This window comes from Polypterus senegalus, chromosome 4 (genome assembly GCF_016835505.1).
Source record: "Polypterus senegalus isolate Bchr_013 chromosome 4, ASM1683550v1, whole genome shotgun sequence".
Lineage (NCBI taxonomy): Eukaryota > Metazoa > Chordata > Cladistia > Polypteriformes > Polypteridae > Polypterus > Polypterus senegalus.
This window is the reverse complement of record NC_053157.1, coordinates 234935310-234961114: the sequence shown is the minus strand read 5'-3', so window position 1 is coordinate 234961114 and position 25805 is coordinate 234935310. Positions and strand designations below refer to the sequence as shown.

The following is a 25805-nucleotide window of genomic DNA, read 5'->3' as shown; positions in this document are numbered from 1 at the left end:
ACTATGAGTGTGCCTTATATTTAACATTGATAACATGTAGAGACAGCCAATAGATTCTTTAAAGTCACAATTTTATTGCCAGCTTTCTTAACGTTGTCTCTTCCCAATACATGAACGTAAGAGTGTCAAGTATGTGATTTGTAATATTCTGTAATCATAATACAGCTAAAAAAACAAACAAACTTGATTATGAGATCCGCAGGCAAGTATATTATTATTATTATTATTATTATTATTAATTAATTAATTAATTAATTAATTATGGCCTTCTCATAACTTCACTTTAACTTAATCCTGATACTCTGTATGTTCAATTCTTCATAATAATTATTCACAGTGGCTCCAAAATCCGTACTGACCCCAACTCTCTCTTCTGTTTCTTTTTCCGGTTTCTTTGTGGTGGCGGCCTGCGCCACCACCACCTACGAAGCATCAGGATGCACCAACATTGATGGACTGAAAGCCAGAAGTCTACGTGACCATCATTATCAGGTCCTTCCATGAAAACCCTAAACACAAAGAGGACTGTTTGACTTATGTTAGGTAGATTGCCCAGAGGGGACTGGGCGGTCTCTTGGTCTGGAACCCCTACAGATTTTATTTTTTCTCCAGCCTTTGGGGTTTTTTGTTTTTTCTGTCCACCCTGGCCATCGGACCTTACTCTTATTCTATGTTAATTAATGTTGACTTATGTTTATTTTTTATTGTGTCTTCTATTTTTCTATTCATTTTGTAAAGCACTTTGAGCTACATTTTTTTGTATGAATATGTGCTATATAAATAAATGTTGATTGATTGATTGATTGATTGATTGATTGATTGATTGATTGATTGATTGATTGAAGAAACTCACTAGAGCTGCTGGTGTGGTGAGAACAGACATGAAGACCGCAGAATATTAGACACACATCAGCAAACAAAGAACAGAGGCTGATCTGTGGGCAGAAGGGGCTACAATGGAATATTAAGAATACAGAAATAAATAAATGTGGGATAAATAGTAATGAAAGTAATAAAACGCATTTTAGGGTTGTGTATTATAGAAGTAAAGATTTAACTCTGACAGTTTACTCAACATTTAAAATTGTAATACGTTTAAAACCCGTCTTTAAGTTGACTTGTTAAATGTAGGCGACTATTTCATTTGGATATTCAAGTAAACAACAACAGTCAAACATTTGTTTTAATCTGACTGACTCAATCAAGTAGAGCCCACACTTAAGTCCACGTCAATCCATTAAAATTAGGCGGACACAAATTTGTATTGTTATGTTCATTTAAATTTTCTTCAGAAGTTGTTTAGTAACGATACATATCTCATATTCAAACTTTTATTATCATTATTTTTCAGAACCGCTAATCATAAATGACGGTGGTAAAAATACAGTGCAGTCTTAATAATGCACTCGACATTGCTATAGTGTAAGATACTGGCACTAGTAGACTATCGTCGCAGATGTATTTTGCGAATATACACTCTGTCTCTTACATTTATCTTGACAGTCCACCTTTAGAAATGATCTTACACGTCCACCTTTAGAAATTACTCCCACCTTTCTTTTTACGTATCCATAAGGCAATTGGGTAAAGTGGAGCCTGAATGACAAATAACACCGATTGGCGATTTGTTAAATAAAAAGGTGATTGACCGCGACGTTTAAATTTTCGATTGGCTGATCAGTGCCTGACTTTCGCAAAATTTATATATGATTGGCTGAAGTCGAAAATTATATTTACGCCCATTTTACTCCGGTCTGCTGCAATATCTACTTGAAATTTGGAGCCCCTCAGCGTGTCACATTGTCCCTCATCGCCGGAGATTTCCACCCGTATGCGCCACCCGCGGCCGAGACTGTCTCATCTTCCGCACTTTATTTGTGGCATGAAAGAGGCCTGACCACAATTGTGCTGCTATTTGTGTAGTGATCACGAGCGCGGGGAAAGCAGACAAGCAATTATATGACGTCATCCCTCAGCGACGTAGGAAGGTATCCCCGCCCACTCATCTGCGCAGACATTCTTATTGTTGTGGCCATAGATCTGTATGCAGGAACGAAGATTCTAGCGGAAGGCTCAGGCTATCATACGAGGTGCGTGTCTGCACCTTTAGTAACAAAACGGAGCGGAAGAGAAAATAAATAAAGAAGGAACGTCAAGGAAGAGACAAAGTGGATTGTTGGTAAGCAGCGTCAAATTCTGGCGAGGGTGAGAATACGGGGTGGGAGAGGAGAGCAAAGTGGACACGGGTAGGAATGTCGAGGGGAGTCCAAATCAAAATCAGTGTGAGGGTGGTAATTCGGGAGAGAGGAGGAACGAGGGTAAGAAGGAGGATTAACGACAGTCGCGGCGATCAGCCGAGGTGCATCCGTGTTGATATTGACGGCCCTCCGTCCTCCCACAATGTCTCACACTTCCACTCCCCCGTTTACGTTGACGCAGGCTGCCGCTCGCTCGACCAGTTCAGTCAAGGGAATTCCTGTCGAGTTTAGCGTGTCTAGAACATCGCAAAAAAGCCGAGACTCGAGGTTGGACATTTCACAAGAGCTTTCTCGTTTTCATTACGAATTGAATACTCGCAGTTAACGGCTCTGTAGTGGATGATCAGAGCCTAAATCATAGCGGCATCGGATACAAGACAGGAACAAAACCTGGACCAAGTGCGAGTCCATCACGGGGCACACTCCGATAGTTAGGCCATTTTATCTTATACACTGAAAAAAAATACAATGTTTAACGGAGAAATAGTATGTTGTCTGGTGGAGCAAAGTTTGTTTTAGGGGTGTATTATGCGTTACAGGTTTGTCAGTTTATCGAAAACAACCCTGCATATATCAACTTAAATAACCTCGAAAAAGTTATTTTCTGCACTGTGTAACAACAACAACATTTGTATGAAAATGTGCTATATAAATAAACAGTAGCTCAAAGTGCTTTACATAATAAAGAATAGGAAAATAAAAGACACAATAAGAAAATAAAATAAGTCAACATTAATTAACATAGAATAAAAGTGTAAAGGTGACCCGGCTCATACACGTCACCCGGCTCCTCCTCAATTGCTCACGGGACGATCATGTCAGAGACAACGCGGCTCCCAATGAGGTGACCCAAGTGCAGGGGCAATCCGAGGCTTATCGGTGGGCTTTAGCGCCCGGTAGGCACGCACTATCGAAATACTGTTTATGTGCCATTTAACTGCCGCTTTAAAATCGGATTCTCCAGGGGTCTGTCCCCTCTCGGACAGTCCGGTCCGGACCCTGAGCTATTTATTATTTAGTCATCTTAGTATCATTTGTCACGAGTAAGTTAAAATGTACAGTCAGTCAGTCATCTTCCAACCCGCTGTATCCTAACTACAGGGTCACAGGGGTCTGCTGGAGGCAATCCCAGCGAACACAGGGCACAGGCATCTCAATAAATTAGGATATCATCGGAAAATAAATTTATTTCAGTAATTCAATTCAAAACACGAAACTCCTATATTGTATAGATACATTGTACACAGAGTGATATATTTCATGTGTTTATTTCTTTTCATTTTGCTGATTATGGCTTATAGCTAATGAAAACCCAAAATTCAGTATCTCAGAAAATTAGAATATTACATAAGAATAATAATAAAAAAAGATTTTTAATACAGAACTGTTGGTCTACTTAAAAGTCTGTCCATGTAGGCCCTCAATACTCGGTCAGGGCTCCTTGTGCATCAGTGCAGTGTGGCATGGAAGCGATCAGCCTGTGGCATTGCTTAGGTGTTCTAGAAGCCCAGGATGATTTGACCGTGGCCTTCATCTCGTCAGCATTGTTGGGTATGCTGTCTCTCTTCTTCCTCTTGATAGATTGTCTATGGGGTTTAGGTCAGGTGAGTTTGCTGGCCAATCAAGCCCAGTGATGCACTGGTCATTAAACCAGATATTGGTACTGCTGGCAGTGTGGACAGGTGCCAAGTCCTGTTGGAAAATGAAATCAGCATCTCCATAACGCTTGTGAGCAGAGAGAAGCCTAAAGTTCTCTAAAATGGCCTGGTAGATGTCTGGCCGCACTGACTTTGGACTTGATCAAACACAGTGGACCAACACCCGCAGATGACATGGCTCACCAAATCATCACTGACTCTGTAAAACTTTACAACGGACCCTCAAGCAACTTGGATTCTGAGCCTCTCTGCTCTTCCTCCAGATTCTGGGATTTTGATTTCCAAATGAAATGCAAAATTGACTTTCATCCGAAAAGAGGACTTTGGGCCACTGAGCAACAGTCCAGTCCATTTTCTCCTTAGCCCAGGTAAGACTCTGGTTCAAGAGTGGCTTGACACCAGGAATTCTGTGACAGTTGTAGCCCACGTCCCGGATACACATGTCTGTGTGTGGCGGCTCTTGAAGCACTGATTCCAGCCGCAGTCCACTCCTTGGGAATCTCCCCCAAAATTCTTCACAATCTCCTCAAGGTTGCCATTATCCCTGTTACTTGTGCACCTTATTTCTTTCCTCTCAATTTTCCATTAATATTCTTGGATACAGCTCTCAGTGAAAAGCCAGCTTCTTCAGTAGTGACCTTTGGTGGCTTCGCCTCCTTGTAGAGGGATGGTCTCCGTGACTGTCTTCTGGACAACCATCTTGTCAGCATGACATTGCTGATTGTGTGGCCTACTGAACCAGATGGAGAGACTATTAAAGGCTCGGGACCCTTTTGTAGGTGCTTTGGGTTAATTAGCTGAGTGGAGTGGGACACAAGGAGTCGACAATATGGAACTTTGCCACAATATTCTAATTTTCTGAGATGCTGAATTTTGGGTTTTCGTTAGCTATAAACCATAATCAACAAAATGAAAAGACATAAACGCTTGAAATATATCACTGTGTGTAATGAATTTATAGAATATAGGAGATTCACTTTTTGAATGGAATTACTGAAATAAATTAACTTTTCAACGATATTCTGATTTATTGAGATGTACGCTACGTTTCTGCTGCTTTAATTGTGTTGGGTTAAAGTGATAGACGGTGGAATTCCTCATGCAGTGAAGGGACGCCTTAGCATAGTGAGGGCAGCACCAGTTTATCTGGGGTTGAATTTGAGGTTGTGTTCGCTTGTGGAAATGTCATTTATCTCGTAAAGTAAAGAAAGAACTCCTAGTAATCATCCTCTCTAATAAAACCCTGTGCGTCCAGGTGTCCGTGTGTGTGTGTCTTCTGGAGAAGTGCGCCTGCGCGGGGCCACACAGCACGTGTTCAGTCTCTTCCTGTGCATTCCCTGTGTGTGCAGAGAGAGAGAGAGACAGACACACACACAGGTGCTTGCGTGTGAGAGACAGACAAACAGACAGACAGACACGCATGCACGCACGAGAGACAGACACGTACGCACGCACACACAGGCACACACCGGCACACACACACACACCACACACCGGCACACCCACACCCACACACACACACACACACGCGAGAGAGAGACAGATACGCACACACGCATGCACGAGAGACAGACATGCCACATGCGCGCACACACACAGGCCCGCGACAGAGAGAGAGAGACACACACACACACACACACAGACACAGACACAGACACACACACACACAGAGGTGCGCGCGCGAGAGAGACCGATACGCACACACGCATGCACGAGAGACAGACATGCCACATGCGCGCACACACACAGGCCCGCGACAGAGAGAGACACACACACAGGCGCACGCGTGCATTGTTGCAATGTTACTTTTCTTGGTTGTTTATTAGATTGTGCATTCAATGGTATAATTAACTATAATTGTGCTTAAAATCTTAAAAAAATTTATATTTACATACAGTTCGTACGGTCTGGAATGGATTATTTGTATTTACATACAATCCTATGGGGGAAATGACTTTTGTTCCACCGAGGTTCCACTGTATTACTGTCTGACAAAATTACAGGCATTTTACGGAAATGCAAACCAGTATTACTGAGATAGAAAATTAAAGGCACACAATACAGTGACGCATATTACAGCCACATACAAGGTCCCTTGCCATTTAATATAAACTGTTCCTACTAATGTTTATGCACTACTGTTCTAGCGCCCGTTATTGTAACGGGCTTAATGTCTAGTTATATTAATATTTTCTAACTAGGGGTTTCCCCCTCTGCTCACTTCGCTCGCCAGTCACTTCTTGTCTCTGCCGCTCACGTTATGAAGAGGGGGGGGGCTGAATGCACGCTCAGGAGATGTGGTTGCTGCTCCGAAACCCCCTCTTAAAAGGTGATACAATAGGTAAGCAAATAGTTTTTTTTTTTTTTTAACCTCCTCTTTGCTCAATCAGCTGTTGTCTTGCTGCTGCCGTACTGCGTGATCTGCATCTCGCACAGTGCTTCAAACATTTAAAAACCGTGTAGCACCTGTCCTTCTGTCTCGCGGGAAGTTAAAATATCTCCAGGAAAATCACGTCTCGTCTCCTTCCAAGCCTTCCAAGATTTTTATTGTTAATAATAGAGAGATAACAGTAAACTGTTTTATACTGGCAATACATGAAACGCATGTCTAAGCTGGCCCAAATGCACAAGTGAAAGATCCAAATCAGAAAAATGAGGCCACCATTTTAAAGAGGCTCAGCCTGTGACATATTGCTATTCTAAACATCAATTATGGGGAAACCAACAGAAATACACATTCAGAAAAATTACTTATGGGGTCACATTAAAAATAGAGATGCCAACCTCCAAAACAAATCAACCTACAGCCTCAGTGTCCTGCCTGAATGACCTCTGTCTACTGGAACAAGCATCTCTTGTCTCTGCTTACTGCTGCATACTCAAGAGCACTCCTCTTGTCGCTCCTCTTGCTTTCTCTGTTTTTTCTCTTACTCTCCTCTACTAGCTCAAAATACTTCTGGCATGGAGATGGCATTAATGCCCCCAAACACTTAATTACACTTTCATCCCAGGCCTAAAAGGACTTCTTGGATCAGAAGCAGTCATGCTTTTGTTCCCCAGACCCCTGGATTGCAGGCCAACTGTCAGCACCTCATGGCTCCACACCCAGGGGTATTCCCTTAAAATCCATTTAACATTCCCATACGTTTATCCCGCTAAACACTTTATTTTCCTTACATTTTCAGGTCGTCTGTTTCTAATACTAGCCTGGTCACTGGTGGTCTCAGGTTTTTCCTTCACTTGTCCAGTTTTCCTCCAACATCCCAAACACACGTGCCCAGTTTACTGTCAGTCGGCGACGGCTGAAGAGTTTTTGAAGGAGTTAAGAAGGTATGGGAAGAATACTACTGTTAACATTATGTAACATAACTACAAAGAAAACACATGAACATACTCAATATTAAAAATAATATTGACATAAAATAATCATTATATTGACATAAATGTATACCATACATATGCTTTCCATATCAATATCAATATCTATATCTATATATATATATATATATATATATATATATTTATATATACACACATACACTAATAAAAGGAAAAGCCCTCACCGACTGACTGACTGACTCATCACTAATTCTCCAACTTTCCATGAAATTTGGCAGACTCGTTCCTTACGGTTTACTTACAAAAGTTAGGCAGGTTTCATTTCGATATTCTACGCGTAATGGGCATAACTGCAACCTACTTACGTACATATATATGACCATAGCCTGCGGCTCAGTCACTGTGTGAGGCGGAGTTGCGTCCCTCATCATCACGCCTCCCATGTAATTGAGTGCCTGCCCATATAAGACCGTCCATCAGCGGCAATCCAATAGACACGCTGCCGCTAAATATTCGCGGGTGAAAGACTGTGCTTATGCAAATAAGATGAGATGGTCAGGTATAGACTAGTGTTTGGCACAAACTCGGCGAAAGTGCAAGAGAAACTTTTAAGTGCCGGGTCTTAGCTAACTTTAAATAAAGCCGTGGACATCGCAAGACCGCACGAGATAGCACAAGCACAGCTGAGAACCTTTGATGCATGTACTCCGAGCGGCTCACGTGAACTGACTGCGAAAGCAGTACGCAGAGAACAAGGAAGAACTCCAAAGCGTGCTGAACAAAAAACACACTACACAATTGAGAAGGCAGCAAAAGAATATGAAGCGAGTGATGCATACAAGCATATTCAGAAGTGCAGCTACTGCGAAAACAAAGCACGGTGTAAACCGTAAGTTTAAATTAAGTTTATAGTCATGCTGCCGCTGGCGTTTGTCATGCCTACGACGAATACGATATTTGCGAGATGCAAGTTTAATGAGAAGACGCGGGGTATAAACGAGACTTTGGATCACTTTGTAACAGAGTTAAAATTGCTGTAACGGAGTTAAAATTGCTGGTGAAGGACTGTGCTTATGCAAACGAATAGGAAAGCAAGGTGTAAAGCTTATCTTTAAGTTCATAGACACGCTGCCGCTGGCATTTGTCATGCCTAAGACAAGTACATTATTCGCAAGATACAAGTTTACTGAGAGGACGCAGGGTATACATGAGACTTTTTATCACTTTGTAACTGAGTTAAAAATGCTGGTGAAGGACTGTGCTTATGCAAACGAAGATGAGATGGTCAGCGATAGAATAGTGTTTGGCACAAACTCAGCAAAAGTGTGAGAGAAACTTTTAAGTGCCGGGTTGAGCTAATTTTAAATAATTGCTGGTGAAGGACTGTGCTTATGCAAATGAATAGGAAAGCAAGGTGTAAAGCTTAACTGTAAATTAAGTTTGTAGACACGCTGCCGCTGGCATTTGTCATGCCGAAAGACTGTGTTTGTGGAGGGATGAAGAGTTAAGGTGGGTGGGGGAGTCACTTGATCTTCTCCCCTCCCATTCATGTCATTTCATTCACTTCATTTCGCTCTGAGCTGAGCTCCGCAGCTGACACGGTCTTGCCGTTCTATTTCCTTAGTGTTTAGTCCTCTCTCCTTTACTGATTTATATAAAGGAGAGTTGAGATCCAAGAGACTGTGTTTGTGGAGGGATGGGGTACTCACGTCACCATCTCCCCTCCCATTCACCTCATTTCATTCACTTCGATTCGCTCCGAGCTGAGCTCCGCTGACCTCCGCAGCTAACGCGGTCTTGCAGAAACAACTTCGTGACACTGCCGCCAAATACTCACAGAAAAATCCACAAGTTAATAGACACCCTGTCGCTAGAGTTTCTCCACACTCAGAATCATCCAGGCACTCCTGGGCATAATCTAATTTTGAAGGTTGGGACACCAATAATGTTAATGAAAAACTTACAGCCACTGAAACTTTGTAACGGCACGAGACTTCAGGTCACGTGTCTGAAAAAGAACCTAATTAAGGCAACTATTTTTACTGGCAGTTGCTCAGGGGGGACGAGTTTTTATTCCTCGCATCCCCGTTATACCCTCTGATCTCCATTTCAATTCAAATGCCTCCTATTTCCAGTAAGGCTCTGCTTCGCGATGACAATTAATAAGTCTCAGGGACAAACCCTACAAATGGTTGCCATTGATTTGAGGCAAGATTGCTTTTCACAAGACCAACTATGCGTTGCATGCTCAAGAGTAAGCTCGCACAGCTTGGTCATACTAAAACCGGAGTGGTGAACTGACAACGTGGCATATAAAGAGATCCTTAACAAATAATTATTGGTATATTTTCCCTCAGTTTAAAAAGGTTTGCTTTTCTTCTTAATAAAAATTTAAAAGCAGTATTTTGCCGCCTCGAAGCGCAGGGATTTTGCTAGTGTATATATATATATATAGATATATAAATATACACATCTACATACACTCACCTAAAAGATTATTAGGAGCACCACACTAATACGGTGTTTGACCCCCTTTCGCCTTCACAACTGCCTTAATTCTACGTGGCATTGATTCAACAAGGTGCTGAAAGCATTCTTTAGAAATGTTGGCCCATATTGATAGGATAGCATCTTGCAGTTGATGGAGATTTGTGGGATGCACATCCAGGGCACGAAGCTCCCGTTCCACCACATCCCAAAGATGCTCTATTGGGTTGAGATCTGGTGACTGTGGGGGCCATTTTAGTACAGTGAACTCATTGTCATGTTCAAGAAACCAATTTGAAATGATTCGAGCTTTGTGACATGGTGCATTATCCTGCTGGAAGTAGCCATCAGAGGATGGGTACATGGTGGTCATGAAGGGATGGACATGGTCAGAAACAATGCTCAGGTAGCCCGTGGCATTTAAACGATGCCCAATTGGCACTAAGGGGCCTAAAGTGTGCCAAGAAAACACCCCCACACCATTACACCACCACCACCAGCCTGCACAGTGGTAACAAGGCATGATGGATCCATGTTCTCATTCTGTTTACGCCAAATTCTGACTACCATTTGAATGTCTCAACAGAAATCGAGACTCATCAGACCAGGCAACGTTTTTCCAGTCTTCAACTGTCCAATTTTGGTGAGCTCGTGCAAATTGTAGCCTCTTTTTCCTATTTGTAGTGGAGATGAGTGGTACCCGGTGGGGTCTTCTGCTGTTGTAGCCCATCCGCCTCAAGGTTGTGCATGTTGTGGCTTCACAAATGCTTTGCTGCATACCTCGGTTGTAACGAGTGGTTATTTCAGTCAAAGTTGCTCTTCTATCAGCTTGAATCAGTCGGCCCATTCATTCTCCTCTGACCTCTAGCATCAACAAGGCATTTTCGCCCACAGGACTGGCGCATACTGGATGTTTTTCCCTTTTCACACCATTCTTTGTAAACCCTAGAAATGGTTGTGCGTGAAAATCCCAGTAACTGAGCAGATTGTGAAATACTCAGACCGGCCCGTCTGGCACCAACAACCATGCCACGCTCAGAATTGCTTAAATCACCTTTCTTTGCCATTCTGACATTCAGTTTGGAGTTCAGGAGATTGTCTTGACCAGGACCACACCCCTAAATGCATTGAAGCAACTGCCATGTGATTGGTTGATTAGATAATTGCATTAATGAGAAATTGAACAGGTGTTCCTAATAATCCTTTAGGTGAGTGTATAATCCTAAGCCTAAGAGTGCAATGATTCTATGTGACGTTTTTATGTCACATTTTCAGATTCTTATTCCGTTTTGAAATTATAAACTAAATATAAATATCAAGAACTCACTTCTCATGAGACGGAACTTTGTGCCAAAAGATTTAACCACGCCTGGGGCTGGAAATAAAAGACAGAGTAGATGACAAAGACCACTGCTGTACAGGCTTTTAAACGTTGGAAGTGCTGTGCGAGATGCAGAGCAGCATCAGCAGCAAGCCAGCAGTTGATTGAGCAAAGAGGAGGTAAAAATAAATGTATTTGTTTCCCATTGTATCACCGTTTAAGAGGGGTTTTCGGAGGAGCGACCGCATCTCCTTGGGGGTCCGTTCAGCCCCCCTCTTCACAACGCGAAGTGGCTGGAGGATTGTGTGCCCCGGTATGGGTATATGGGGGTGGGCGAGCGAAAAAATAAATTAACTAAATTGGTAGTTTTTTGGTGTTCAGTTAATTCTGAAATGTTATCAAGTTATTGTGGATGACTTTATTAAGTCTTCTCTTCACCTCACTGGTGGCTGCCTTGTACAGGAGCCTTCTTTCCCCCTTTTCTCTTATGATTATTAACCTGTTTATTTAATTATCAATAAGATAAAGATTTGATCCCTGGCTTATTTCTATGAATCTTAAATTAATTTTTAAATCAAAGATATGCTGCTGTCCTCAGAGAAGTAGACCTGAGTGGTCTCTCCTTTTGTGCGAGTTGGGAACTTGAAAGTTGTCACAGGGTTAGTAAAGAGAATTGGAAGAATCTGATAACTTAACTATGTCTATAACATTTGAGAATGTAAGGGAACATAAAGTGCAGGGGTATAATGAATGTCCCCATACACCGTTGGTGGCACTGTGATCACCGCTGCCCGTTGTACCAAAGGAGCAGCTCATCCTAAGATGTAAAGAATACGGAGCAAGAATAAAAATGAGGCGGCAAGTACACAGACCTGACCTCTCTTCATACATGTGAAATGTCTGATTGCTTTTAAATAAGTTGAATGGATTTTTACATGTCCTGGTGATTCAGGTAGTGTGGGATTTGAATTTTACAGAGAACCAGCCTAAACTTCTTACAGTCATGTGAAAACATTAGGACACCCTTTGAAAGCATGTGGTTTTTTGTAACATTTTTAATAAATGGTTATTTCATCTCCGTTTCAACAATACAGAGAGATTAAAGTAATCCAACTAAACAAAGAAAACTGAAGAAAAGTCTTTTCAAGATCTTCTGTAAATGTCATTCTACAAAAATGCCTATTCTAACTGAGGAAAAAGATAGGACACCCTCACATGTATTCCCTCTTAAATTGGCTCAGATCTCACACAGGTATATCACACCAGGTGCACATAATTAGTAGATCGTTACTCTGCATGTTGAATGAGGCTTGCCCTATTTAAACCTCAGACATTTAGTTTGGTGTGCTCCTGACTGTTGAAGTGAGAGTGAGCACCATGGTGAGAACAAAAGAGCTGTCAGAGGACTTCAGAAAAAAGATTGTAGCAGCCTATGAGTCTGGGAAGGGATTTAAAAAGATCTCAAAAGATTTTGAAATCAGCCATTCCACTGTCCGGAAGATAGTCTACAAGTGGAGGGCTTTCAAAACAACTGCCAACATGCCCAGGACTGGTCGCCCCAGCAAGTTCACCCCAAGAGCAGACCGCAAGATGCTAAAAGAGGTCTCCAAAACCCTAAAGTGTCATCTCGAGAACTACAGCAGGCTCTGGCTACTGTTGATGTAGAAGTACATGCCTCTACAATCAGAAAGAGACTGTACAAGTTTAACTTGCATGGGAGGTGTGCAAGGAGGAAACCTTTGCTTTCCAAGAGAAACATCGAGGCCAGACTGACATTTGCCAGAGATAAAGTTGACAAAGACCAGGACTTCTGGAATAATGTTCTTTGGACAGATGAGTCCAAAATTGAATTATTTGGACACAACAGCAGAGGACATGTTTGGCGTAAACCAAACACAGCATTCCAAGAAAAGAACCTCATACCAACTGTGAAGCATGGAGGTGGAAGTGTCATGGTTTGGGGCTGCTTTGCTGCAGCAGGACCTGGTCAGCTCACCATCATAGAATCCACGATGAATTCTACTGTGTATCAGAAGGTGCTTGAAGAACATGTGAGACCATCAGTTAGAAAATTAAAGCTGAAGCGGAACTGGACCATGCAACATGACAATGACCCAAAACATACTAGTAAATCAACCAAAGATTGGCTGAAAAGAAGAAATGGAGAGTCCTGGAATGGCCAAGTCAAAGTCCAGATTTGAATCCCATTGAGATGCTGTGGGGTGACTTGAAAAGGGCTGTACGTGCAAGAAACCCCTCAAACATCTCACAGCTGAAAAAGTTCTGCATTGAGGAGTGGGGTAAAATTTCCTCAGACCGATGTCGAAGACTGGTAGATGGCTACAAGAACCGTCTCACTGCAGTTATTTCAGCCAAAGGAGGTAACACTCGCTATTAGGGGCAAGGGTGTCCTATCTTTTTCCTCAGTTAGAATAGGCATTTTTGTAGAATGACATTTACAGAAGATCTTGAAAAGACTTTTCTTCAGTTTTCTTTGTTTAGTTGGATTACTTTAATCTCTCTGTATTGTTGAAACGGAGATGAAATAACCATTTATTAAAAATGTTACAAAAAACCACATGCTTTCAAAGGGTGTCCTAATGTTTTCACATGACTGTATTTCAGATGCCATTTTCAGGCTAGATGTTTTTTCACCTGATCTGATCAGACAGAGTGGAAATGGCAGGAGGGGGTCTGGAAATAAGTGAATGAGCAATGGTGAAAAAGTGAGCAGACTGTGATTAAAACTAAAATGTGTAATCCAGTTATTGAAATGCTGGCTGAAGTTGTCCATGTTACTGCCTAGGAAGAAGCACTACATCATCGGGATGTTTATTAACTCGGGAACAGAAGTGATTCACTCTGTATTAATATTCTAACGAATGAGGCATTCCCACCACAGACTGCTGTTGATGTAACGAAGGGGGCGATTGGAGTAAAAAAAAAACTTCATTGCTCTATTCTAATGTCAATGTCTTTAAATGGAAACCTGCAGTATAGCTTAGGAGATCTGACCACATCTTAATCCCACCTACAATCCCAATGTTATATTGGAAGACTTAATTGAAAACGACTGGCAAGCTTCATCAGGTTTAATGGCCTGTTCTCGTCTAGATGGTTGTAATGTTTTTATTCACGCCAGAAGTTAGGTTTGTTGTTTGGTTTGGGTTGCATTATATATATTATATATATATTAATATATATTATATGTAAAGTTTTATTTTTCTTTTTGACAAATAAAATCTATCTATTTAATTCTTCCCAATAACTTTTATTTTGACAGGTGAAACAGCTCCTCTTTCCTTGTTCATGTGGTTTTGCAGTGGCATGTCTAATGGTCTCCAGGCTTGGACTGTTCATCTGAGAAAGGTATTTTAGGAGACAGGAGCAGACACTTGAGGTGACAGAAGAGTTTTCCACATACCATGGCCTCAGCCAATGACAACGGTATGGATGAAAGACTGACACAAAAGAATTATGACAACTGTGAGTGGGCTGTTTTAGCAGATTGTTCTGTGAAGTCAGAGGATCATGATGTAAGAATTTCAGTTGTTAAGGAGGAGGAGGAGTCTGAGGGAGAAATCATTGAGGTTACAGTTGAGGATTCAGACGATTCATCAGATGGTACTGAACTGCAACAACATGAAACTGGAAATATTTTCATGCAAGATATTTGCAGAGAGTTTCGTTCCAGTTTGCACCCCCATTTTACTAATACAGGACAACTGGCTACCCAGCAGAATTCTAAGGAACTGAAATCTGACTTTGAAGAGAAAACCAATGAAGGAAATGGAAAAGAAGGAGAAGAGCAGCAGGCATCTAGAAGTGAGAGAATAAGTAAGTAATCTAATCAAACATAAAGGAAGTGAAGAAAGTTACAAGTTCTGCCTGTGTTTTGTTTGGTGTTCATAGTAGCAGGAAATAAGAGTTAGGTACATGAATAGAGACCGATGCTTAGGTGTATAACGACTGACAGTAGCTCACTTAATAAGTCAGAAATATAAAGGGTTTTGCAAACTCCCAAAAAACTGAGTGTCCAGTACATGATTCACCCACATAAAGGTTTGATTGTAAAACAGGGCCAATGTTTTCTTTAATAAAATAAAAGATGTAGTTTAAAAAAAATATATATATATATATATAATATAAATATATATATATATATATATATATATATATATATATATATATATAATAAAAAAAACTGCTTATAAAATGAAAGGCACACTTTCGAATGAGCATGTAGTGCCAAGTCAACGAAACTTGTGGGCTATTGATCTGGTCAGTTAAGTAGCAGAGGGGCATTTTCATACGTTTCAGGTGCTTTGGTGTTCATGAAATGACCAAGAGGTTCGCTAGAGGGGCAACAATGAGACGACCCCCAAAAAAGAAATAGTTTCATAGGTGGAGGGAGGCCACTGGCCACAGGGTCACAGCAGTCCCAGCAAGCATACAGCGCGAGGCAGGAACAGTCTGTGAACCAGCTTGTCGCTACCACTGTCCACCATGTCCTCACATGTTTAATTATTAACAATATACATTATTTTAATGAAGTTTAAAATGTAACTGTATAATATAATAAACATGCTTTACTGCATTTCATCTTAAAACTGATATCAAGAGCTCCAAGAAGATGGCACTTGGAAATCTAAATTGACTTAGAAGCCATTCGCCATCATATGTAAATATGCACTTTATAAAGTGGCTCAGGTTGTGCAATATTATAACAGTAGTGCAAGTTTACAGTGAGGTGATTGTACTTATAAGTACAGACAGTTCTACAAGGAGCACTTGATGCAGTGATGGAGTGCTTTTAGCTCTCTTGGGATGAAACTGTTTCTGAACCGCGAGGTCCCTACGGGAAAGGCCCTGAAGCGTTTGCCACACTATATGGGAGAGTGTTCAAATAGACTGTATGCATGGCTGAGGCAGCGTGTGCTTGATGCTGCATCCCAGTAATCCCCTTTCGGATCAGCTGCTGTAGAGCTATGATTCAACACTCTGATACAGTGGGTTAAATACTCTTGAGTGATGCACAGTGACAACACTAAAGCAGCTATGGGCAATGGAATAGTTTGGCCATTCTGTGCACCATTATATGGTTACCAGTAATGGCGTACTGCACGATAACGTGCAGCGAATATACTTGACGTGAGCATTCCTAGTTTTCAGACTCTTTCTCTGCCTCTGTTTAGCATTCGTTTGCTCAGAGGTTGATGCACTTGCTGCTTCCTGAGCAGCTCTTCTTTTCTCCACCCTAGTAGCTCGCTGCTTCTCTTCTTTCGTCAGTATCTTTTCACATTAAAATTGATTAAGTTTGTTTTTGTGTTGCAATTACTTAGTACGTTTTCTTTAAGTTTTCACTTAAGCTGGCACTAAAGTTTTCAATCTGTCTCAAGAATGATTAGCGAAGGTGGTAGGGAATGAGAACGGCGCCCATATGCATGCGCCGCACGGCCGTCCTGCTACATGCTGCAGAGAGTTGATTCTAGGGTAAAATAAAAATAAAAAGAGTAATAAAAATCCTCACACGAAAGCGGATAGTAGACGTCACGTAGTATATTTGTGCCAAATTTCAAGTCAATAGGTGAAACGGTTTGCGAGCTACAGGTGATTTAAAATCCTGGACGGACAAATGAACAGCCACGGTTGCGTATTATATAAGAAGAATGGTTGATTACCATGAGACGCCTTAAACTAATAAACAATATGTGGTTAATTTCAGTGCATTTGATAAAGCCGTGTCAGGGACGTGAATCTAAAAAATTAAAGGGAAACCACACAGGAACAAAAGTACTGCTTTAAGGCTGGGTGCCACCAGTTTGCAAAACTGAGTGGAGAACTTGCGTACAGTAGGGATTGAACTGGTGTGAAAATGTGGGTCGCTTTACGCCACGTTTAGGTTTTATACATTGTGATGTGAGTGTGGAAATGGGCATGCGCAACATTTTTGTGTGTACGCACCTTTTTGCATGAGGCCCCTGTTGATTAACATAGCAGGCATATCTGTGTGATGAGAGATGAAGATGGAGAAACTGAACTGATAAAGCCCATTTACACAGTGGAACGGATTGATCCTCAATCTGAAAATGAGTTTTTTTTCCCCAAGTAAGACTTATTCCACTAATTCCTGATTTCATAAGCTGTCTTCTTGGAATACTCACAGGGATGCAACTGAGGAATGAGGCAGAAACACCAACCAGTGTGCTGTTTATCTTGTATTATTTTACAACATTTAACTAAACTCTTGTATCATTGCAGATTCACAGGACACTTCCAGTTTCTCACAGGCTTCATCTACTCAGACTTCTCTTCAGTGCAGACAGCAGCACAAAAAGGAGAAGATGAAGACAACAACAAGAGAATCAGAGAATTTGACATCAGCCACTTTTCATTGCAAGTCTATTCCTGGGAGAGAAGCCATCAACGCTAACCAACAACAAGAGTGTAACACAGATGAAGCGGCTTTGTGTATTGGGCAAGAGGGTGGACAAACTGTTAAAAACAAATCTGATGGTAGAAATCTCAAGTTGACTCAAACAAAACCAAAGTATTATTACTGTTCTGAGTGTGGCAAACAATTCCTCCATAAGAGCAGCCTTCCGGCACATATAAGAAAACACACTGGAGAAAAACCTCATTGCTGTTCTGAATGTGGTAAACGATTTTATGACAGCTACAAGCTACAAAGACACACAAGAATCCACACTGGAGAAAAGCCTTATGGCTGTGCTGAATGTGGTAAAAGATTCATTCAAAGTAGCCATCTTCAGGCACACACAAGAATTCATACAGGAGAAAAACCTCATTGCTGCTCTGAATGTGGAAAAAGATTTTCTGACCGTTACACTCTCCAAACACACACAAGGATCCACACTGGAGAAAAGCCGTATAGGTGTACAGAATGTGGGAAATTGTTCATTAAAAGTAGCCACCTCCAGAGACACAAAAGGGTTCATACTGGAGAAAAGCCATATGTCTGTTCTGAATGTGGAAAAAGGTTCTCTGACAGTAGCAGTCTTCGTCTGCACACACGAATTCATGCTGGAGAGAAGCCATTTTCCTGTCCTAAATGTGGAAAAAGATTCCTCCAAAATTGCGGCCTTCAGGCACACATAAGAGTTCACACTGGAGAAAAACCTTATTGCTGCTCTGAATGTGGTAAGCAATTTTCTGACAGACGTAGTCTTCGACGACATACAAGAATCCACACAGGAGAAAAAAGTGGCTAAATGTGGCAAACAATTCACTGACCGTAGCCATTTTCAGAGACACCCAAGTTTATCCTGGAGTTCATTGCTGAAACAAAACATCAAATCGTGCCAGTTGTGCTGGGAGCAGTAGGACTAATAAAGAGAAACCTTCCAGCCCATTTTGACATCCTGCATTAACTCCATCTGAACTGCAGAAGAAAGCATAATTTGGAACGATACAGTTTCTATCCACAGTCCTCACTGCAAACTTAAGGGAGTAAGAAATAAAGCAGTTAAACTACACTGTTCAGACTAATAAGTGAGGTTCACTCATAATCTTGTTAACAAACACACCCATAAAATATGGAGAAATTAGACTTAAGAAATGCTATCTGTCTATTCTGAATGTGGCAAAAGATTCTGTCATACCTGCAGTCTTCAGAATCGCATTAGAATCCATGCTGTCTTGCAGTTGTGAATGTGACAGATGATTTTCTCATAACTGCAACATTCACAATCATTTCAAAAAATTCACACTGAAGAAAAACATTACTACTGCTTTAAATGTGAAAAAGGATTGCCACTTTTACAAAATTTCCATGGGCACTTAAGAATCTACAGTGAAGCCTTGTTGTAATTAATGTGGCAAACGATTCTTAAACAGTAGTGAACTTCAGAACAGTTAAATAATTCATACTGGTAAGAAGTTTCATGGCTAGTTGGGATGTGGCCAGCATTGACACTTCACACTGTAGATGTCCTACAGGAGTAAACTTGAGTGTGAAGAATGAAAGAACAGAGCGAGGACTAAAATGTTACTGTCCTCACTACTCAAGTCTCGGAGATCTGTACAGGTATAAGTTAATGACTGAATTCATTATAATCCTCATGAGCATGAGTGACTATTAGATTCATTTTCAAGCTGTTCCTACAGATGTGCAGTAGCCGGAATGTTCCATAATTTCATTATTTAAAAAGGGACTTTGTTTAAATATAAAGGATGATTAATACATTAGAGGAAATGGTGGACACGAATCACAGAAAGAAAATGGGAATGAATACATGAGAGAGTAACTGTTGAACATAAAGACCTGGAGGAACCTATTGAGTTATGGAAAACAGCTGTGTCACCTAAGGAACGATCCAGAAATGTTATTGAATGCCTTTGCTTTTATTGTGATATAGTGCACGTTATTATAGGGTTGGTGTGGTGGGCGTTTGCAGTCAAACCCTGTTAAATTTTCTTTATTCTATATTTCACTAGACGGGTACTCTTCTCAAGCTGTCGTGCTGCTCTGAATTTATGAACTCTTATAAAAGAAAAGTACTTCACTCCAATGTCCCTTAACAACAAGCCCCAGATAGTGATGATAGTGATAAACCTTTAGGGTGGGCAAGCTACAACATATACCAGCCCCTTTATGTCTCAGGAGAGTGATGTTACCTTCTGAAATGATGACCTTTGTGATATTTGTAATATGTAGATCTCAGCCCTTTATAATATTTGGATACCCCTTGTCTGGAGAAGCACAACCCAGTAACCAACTGGAAAACTAAAGATACAAGGCGATGGAGTTGTCACTGCTTATCATCCTGCCTTAAAAGTATAAAGCCAGCTTGAGTACCGTTGGATTCTATAAACGTTTAACCACAACACTATGAAGATGTTTTAGATGTGTTCAATGAGTAAAGCTCTAATGAACTTCCACTGCAGAGACCTTGTGACTGGACTATTGATTTTCTCAAACCCCGGTTCTGTTAACTAAAGGAAACGTTTACATTCTTACTCGCTTGTAAACTCAAGTGCTGTGATGGTAATATTCAGGAAATCTTAACTAATGGCTTTATAGAACCATCTAATAGTCCTAGTTTTTGTTTTTTTTTTTTTGTTAAAAACAAAGATGGGGGGCTTCAAACATGTATTGATTATCATGTACTAAACAAAATTATAGTTAAGTATAGTTAGACGTTTCCATTAACCTTCGTAATCAACTTGATGGATCAACAATTTTCACTAAACTTGACCTAAGAAATGCTTATAATTTAATTAGGATCGTGAAGGAGTGGACGATGATTGCTTTCAACACCACTAATAGGAATTCTGAATATAAAGTCGTGCCATATTTTTTCAAAACTTGATAGCTTTCGTAATGTATGTATTTAAGTATTAGTATACATCTGCGATATTGTAATGTTTTCCTAATTCTAAGTTGTGAGAGAAGTTCTTCTTCATCGTAGGCAAAACCATTAAATTGGAAAAGTGTGAATTTCACAGAGCATTGCTTTTGTTTTTGGGTTATGAAGTTACCAGGAGGAGTCTAAGCATACAAAAGATAAGATAAGGTAAGATAAGATATGAAGACTTTATTGTCATTGTGTTACTGAGGACAGCAATCAACAAGATTACAGTGACATTCTCTGAGTTTTTCTTAAACAACATATGGTATATTATACCTAATTCTTAAATACTTAAAGGTATACAAAAAAGCTACAGTGTAACTCATTTCAAGTTATAAATATATTGCACGTGTATTACATAAACGCGAATATCGGCAGAGTTTCTTTGCAGCCTTTGTCGATTTTCATAAAGCGTTCAACTCAGTTGATCGAGCTGCCCTGTGGGACATCCTGAGGGTTCGCGGGATCCCCTCAAGGTTGTTGGATATCATATCATATCCAGTGGCTTATGGGGTATCTGTTGGTGAAGAAAGATTGACGGATCTTGACTTTGCTGATGATGCTGTGATCTTCGCGGAGTCAATGGGGGCTCTCGAGAGACTGAGCGACGAGTCTGAGGGTCTGGGCTTGCAAGTGTCCTGGATAAAAACCAAAATCCAGGCCTTTAATGACCTCTTGGGCACGGCCATCAGCAGGGTGTCTGTCTGTGGAGAAAGTGTCAACGTCGTCGAGAGGTTTACTTACCTTGGCAGTGACATTCATGTCTCAGGTGACTCTTCCTATGAAGTCAGTAGACAGATTGGGAGAGCATGGGGGATCATGAGGTTGCTGGATAGGGGTGTGTACCACTTCCGATATCTATGCAAAAGTCTTTAGAGTCCTGGTGCTTCCTGTCTTGCTATATGGTTGTGGGACATGGACACTATCCAGTGACTTGAGACAAAGACTGGACTTCTTTGTTACGGTGTCTCTCCAGAAAATCCTTGGGTACCATTGGTTTGACTTTGTGTTGCTCATGGAGTCCCGAATGAGGCACATGACCTGCATTGTCAGGGAGCTTCAGTTATGGCACTACGGCCATGTGGCGTGTTTCCCCGAGGGCGATCCGGCTCATAAGATCCTCATTGTTGGGGACCCGAGTGGCTGGACCAGGCCGAGGGGTCACCCAAGTAACACCTGGTTGCGGCAGACAGAGGGTCATTTCTGGAGGGTGGGTCCCCAACTTGACTTGACTTGTATTACGTTTACAATATTGCACAATTAAGTAACGTGATAAAGTATTGAGTAGTGTAACAGCTCTGAAAGAGAACCTGTTTTGCAACCTTGTTGTGCTGGCATTGACAGTTTCCCAGAAGGGAGCAGCTTAAAGAAATGCTGTGCCAGTTGGGTGGGGTCTCCAATGACGTTGAAGGACTTATTTTGTTGCCTGGACAGGTAAATGTCTTCATCTGCCGGCAACTGTGTGCCAGTGATGTTTTGGGCAGTTAGTGATGACCCGTTGTAGAGACTTCTCTTCTTCTTTTGTGCAACTGGACTACCATGCTGTGATCCAGTACGTTAATTTACTCTCCCCAGTGCATTGCTAGAAGTTCACAAGAAGGCCCTGCTGTGTTTTTTTTTTTTTTTAATTTATTTTTTATTAATTATATTACAATCCATACAAAGCAATCAAGTTTTTACAAAGAGAAAAATTAAGTTAAGAACAGATCGATCCCCAACCCTGCTGTGTGTTTTTAGTGCTAATTGACATGCGTGTGACCAAAAAGAAGTTCACTGTGATGTTCATCCCCAAGAATTTGAAACTTTAAACCCTCTTCACAGGTTCATTGTTTATGAGTAATAGACTAGGGATAACTCTCCTTCTCTTCTTGAAGTCCACCACAATCTCTCTGGGTTCCTTTGTGTTAAAAAATGATATTGTTGGTAGAGAACTCCTCCTTGAACCGTCACCTTATCGTGGTGGAGGGGTTTGCGTGTCCCAATGATCCTAGGAGCTATGTTGTCCGGGGCTTTATGCCTGGTAGAACCACCAAGGCAAACTGGTCCTAGGTGAGGGATGAGACAAAAGCGGTTCAACAAACCTCCAATGAAGAAAAAACTTGGACAGCGTTTTCCCTTGCCGGACGCGGGTCACGGGCCCCCTCTGGAGCCAGGCCTGGAGGTGGGGCTCGATGGCGGCGCCTGGTGGCGGGCCTGCACCCATGGGGCTCGGCGGGCACAGCCGAAGAGGTAACGTGGGTCCTCCTCCCCATGGGCTCACCACCTATGGGAGGGGCCAAGGAGGTTGGGTGCAGTGTGAGTTGGGTGGTGGCCGAAGGCGGGGACCTTGGCGGTCTGATCCTCGGCTACAGAAACTGGCTCTTGGGGCGTGGAATGTCACCTCTCTGAAGGGAAGGAGCCTGAGCTAGTGCGAGGTGAGAGGTTCGGCTAGATATAGTCGGACTCACCTCGGCACAGCTTGGACTCTGGAACCAATCTCCTTGAGAGGGGCTGGACTCTCTACCACTCTGGAGTTGCCCCGGTGAGGCGCCGAGCAGGTGTGGGCATACTTATTGCCCCGACTTGGAGCCTGTGCATTGGGGTTTACCCGGTGGGCGAGAGGGTGGCCTCCCTCCGCCGGGTGGGGAAGGGTCCTGACTGTTGTTTGTGCGTATCGCGAACAGCAGTTTGGAGTATCCACCCTTTTGGAGTCTCTGGAGGGTTGCTAGAGGGCATACCTTCTGGGGATTCCCTCGTTTTGCTGGGAGACTTCAATGCTCCGTGGGCAATGACAGTGAGACCTGGAAGGCGTGATTGGGAGGAATGGCCCCGATCTGAACCCGGCGGTGTTTTGTTATTGGACTTCTGTGCTCGTCATGGATTGTCCATACGAACACCATGTTCAAGCATAAGGGTGTTCATATGTGCACTTGGCACCAGGACACCCTAGGCCTCAGGTCGATGATCGACTTTGTGGTGTGTCGTGGACTTGCGGCCATATGTCTTGGACACTTTCGGGTGAAGAGAGGCGGAGCTGTCAACTGATCACCACCTGGTGGTGAGTTGGCTTCGATGGTGGGGAAGATGCGGTCAGACCTGGTAGGCCCAAGCGTGTTGTGAGGGTCTGCTGGGAGCGGCTGGCAGAGTCCCCTGTCAGAAGTAGCTTCAACTCCCACCTCCGGCAGAACTTCAACCCGTCCGAGGGAGGTGGGGACATTGAGTCGAATGGGCCATGTTCCGTGCCTCTATTGTTGAGGCGGCTGACGGAGCTGTGGCGCAAGGTGGTGGTGCCTGTCGTGGCGGCAATCCCGAACCCGTTGGTGGACACGGCGGTGAGGATGCCGTCAAGCTGAAGAAGGAGTCCTATAGGACTTTTTGTCCTGTGGGTCTCTGGAGGCAGCTGATAGGTACCGGCAGGCCAAGCGAGCAGCGGCCGGTTGTTGCTGAGGCAAAACTTCGGGCATGGGAGGAGTTTGAGAGGCCATGGAGAGCGACTTTGGACGGCCGAGGAGATTCTGGTCCACCGTCCGGCGTCTCAGGAGGGAAGCAGTGCAGTGTCAACACCGTATATGGTGGGGATGGTGCGCTGCTGACCTCGACTTCGGGCGTTATGGGTGGTGGGAGGAGTACTTGAAGACCTCCTCAATCCCACTAACATGCCTTCCAATGAGGAAGCAGAGCCTGGGGACTCTGAGGTGGGCTCTCCCATCTCTGGGACTGAAGTCACCGAGGTGGTCAAAAACTCCTTGGTGGCAGGGCCCGGGGTGGATGAGATCGCCGGAGTTCCTTAAGGCTCTGGATGTTGTAGGACTGTCTTGGTTGACCGTCTCTGCAACATCGCATGGACATCGGGACAGTGCCTCTGGATTGGCAGACCGGGGTGGTGGTCCCCTCTTTAAAAGGGGACGGAGGGTGTGTTCCAACTATAGAGGGATCACACTCCTCAGCCTCCCTGGAAAAGTCTATTAGGGGTTCTGGAGAGGAGGGTCCGTCGGATAGTGAACCTCGGATTCAGGAGGAACAGTGTGGTTTTAGTCCTGGTCGGAACAGTGGACCAGCTCTTCACCCTTAGCAGAGTCCTGGAGGGTGCATGGGAGTTTGCCCGACCGGTCTACATGTGTTTTGTGGACTTGGAAAGGCATTCGACCGTGTCCCTCGGGAATCCTGTGGGGGTGCTCGGGAGTATGGGGTACGGACCCCTGATAAGAGCTGTTGGTCTCTGTACAACGGTGTCAGAGCTTGGTCCGCATTGCGGCAGTAAGTCGAGCCCGTTTCCAGTGAGAGTTGGACTCCGCCAGGGCTGCCCTTTGTCACCGATTCTGTTCATAACTTTTATGGACAGAATTTCTAAGCGCAACCAGGGTGTTGAAGGGGTCGGTTTGGTGGACTCAGGATTGGGTCACTGCTTTTGCAGATGATGTTGTCCTGTTTGCTTCATCAGGCCGTGATCTTCAGCTCTCTCTGGATCGGTTCGCAGCTGAGTGTGAAGCGGCTGGGATGAGAATCAGCACCTCCAAATCCGAGCATGGTCCTCAGCGGAAAAGGGTGGAGTGCCACTCTCAGGGTTGGGGGAGAGATCCTGCCCCAAGTGGAGGAGTTCAAGTATCTCGGGGTCTTGTTCACGAGTCACGGAAGAATGGGCGTGAGATCGACAGGCGGATCGGTGCGGCATCCGCAGTGATCGGGCTCTGCATCGGTCTGTCGTGGTGAAAAAGGAGCTGAGCCGTAAGGCAAAGCTCTCAATTTACCAGTCAATCTACGCTCCTACCCTCACCTATGGTCATGAGCTATGGGTAGTGACCGAAAGAACGAGATCGCGAATACAAGCGGCTGAAATGAGTTTCCTCCGCAGGGTGTCTGGGCTTTCCCTTAAAGATCGGGTGAGAAGCTCAGTCATCCGGGAGGGGCTCAGAGTAGAGCCGCTGCTCCTCCGCATCGAGAGGAGTCAGATGAGGTGGCTCGGGCATCTGATCAGGATGCCTCCTGGACGCCTCCCCGGTGAGGCGTTCGGCACGTCCAACGGGAGGAGGCCCGGGGAAGACCCAGGACACGCTGGAGGGACTATGTCTCCCGGCTGGCCTGGGAGCATGGGATTCTCCGGAAGAGCTGGAAGAAGTGGCGGGGAGAGGAAGTCTGGGCCTCTCTGCTTAAGCTGCTGCCCCCGCGACCCGACCTCGGATAAGCGGAAGAGGATGGATGGATGGATGGATGGTAGAGAACCAGGGCATCAGGTTCCTCACCTCATCTCATTGTTATTGGTAATCAAACCAATGACTGACTTCTCAAAGGTGTTTGCTGGGTGTGTAGGCAGACAGGCATGGCTTTAAAGGGCATATAGAAAAGGGTTTAATCTGTATCGCTTTAGGACACCAGTGTTCAGGGTGAGAGTGGA

At 43.2% G+C, this 25805-nt stretch overlaps 1 protein-coding gene across 1 annotated transcript; it reads left to right on the top strand.

The window, feature by feature from the left end:
• The first annotated feature begins 1779 nt into the window (after window positions 1-1779).
• On the top strand, window positions 1780-20528 carry LOC120528186 (gastrula zinc finger protein XlCGF57.1-like). The gene is made up of 3 exons (XM_039752272.1): window positions 1780-2179; window positions 14347-14900; window positions 17325-20528. Exons 2-3 carry the CDS (start codon window positions 14489-14491, stop codon window positions 18293-18295), a joined length of 1383 nt encoding a protein of 460 aa, XP_039608206.1. The 5' UTR covers window positions 1780-2179; window positions 14347-14488; the 3' UTR covers window positions 18296-20528.
• Window positions 20529-25805: the final 5277 nt, after the last annotated feature.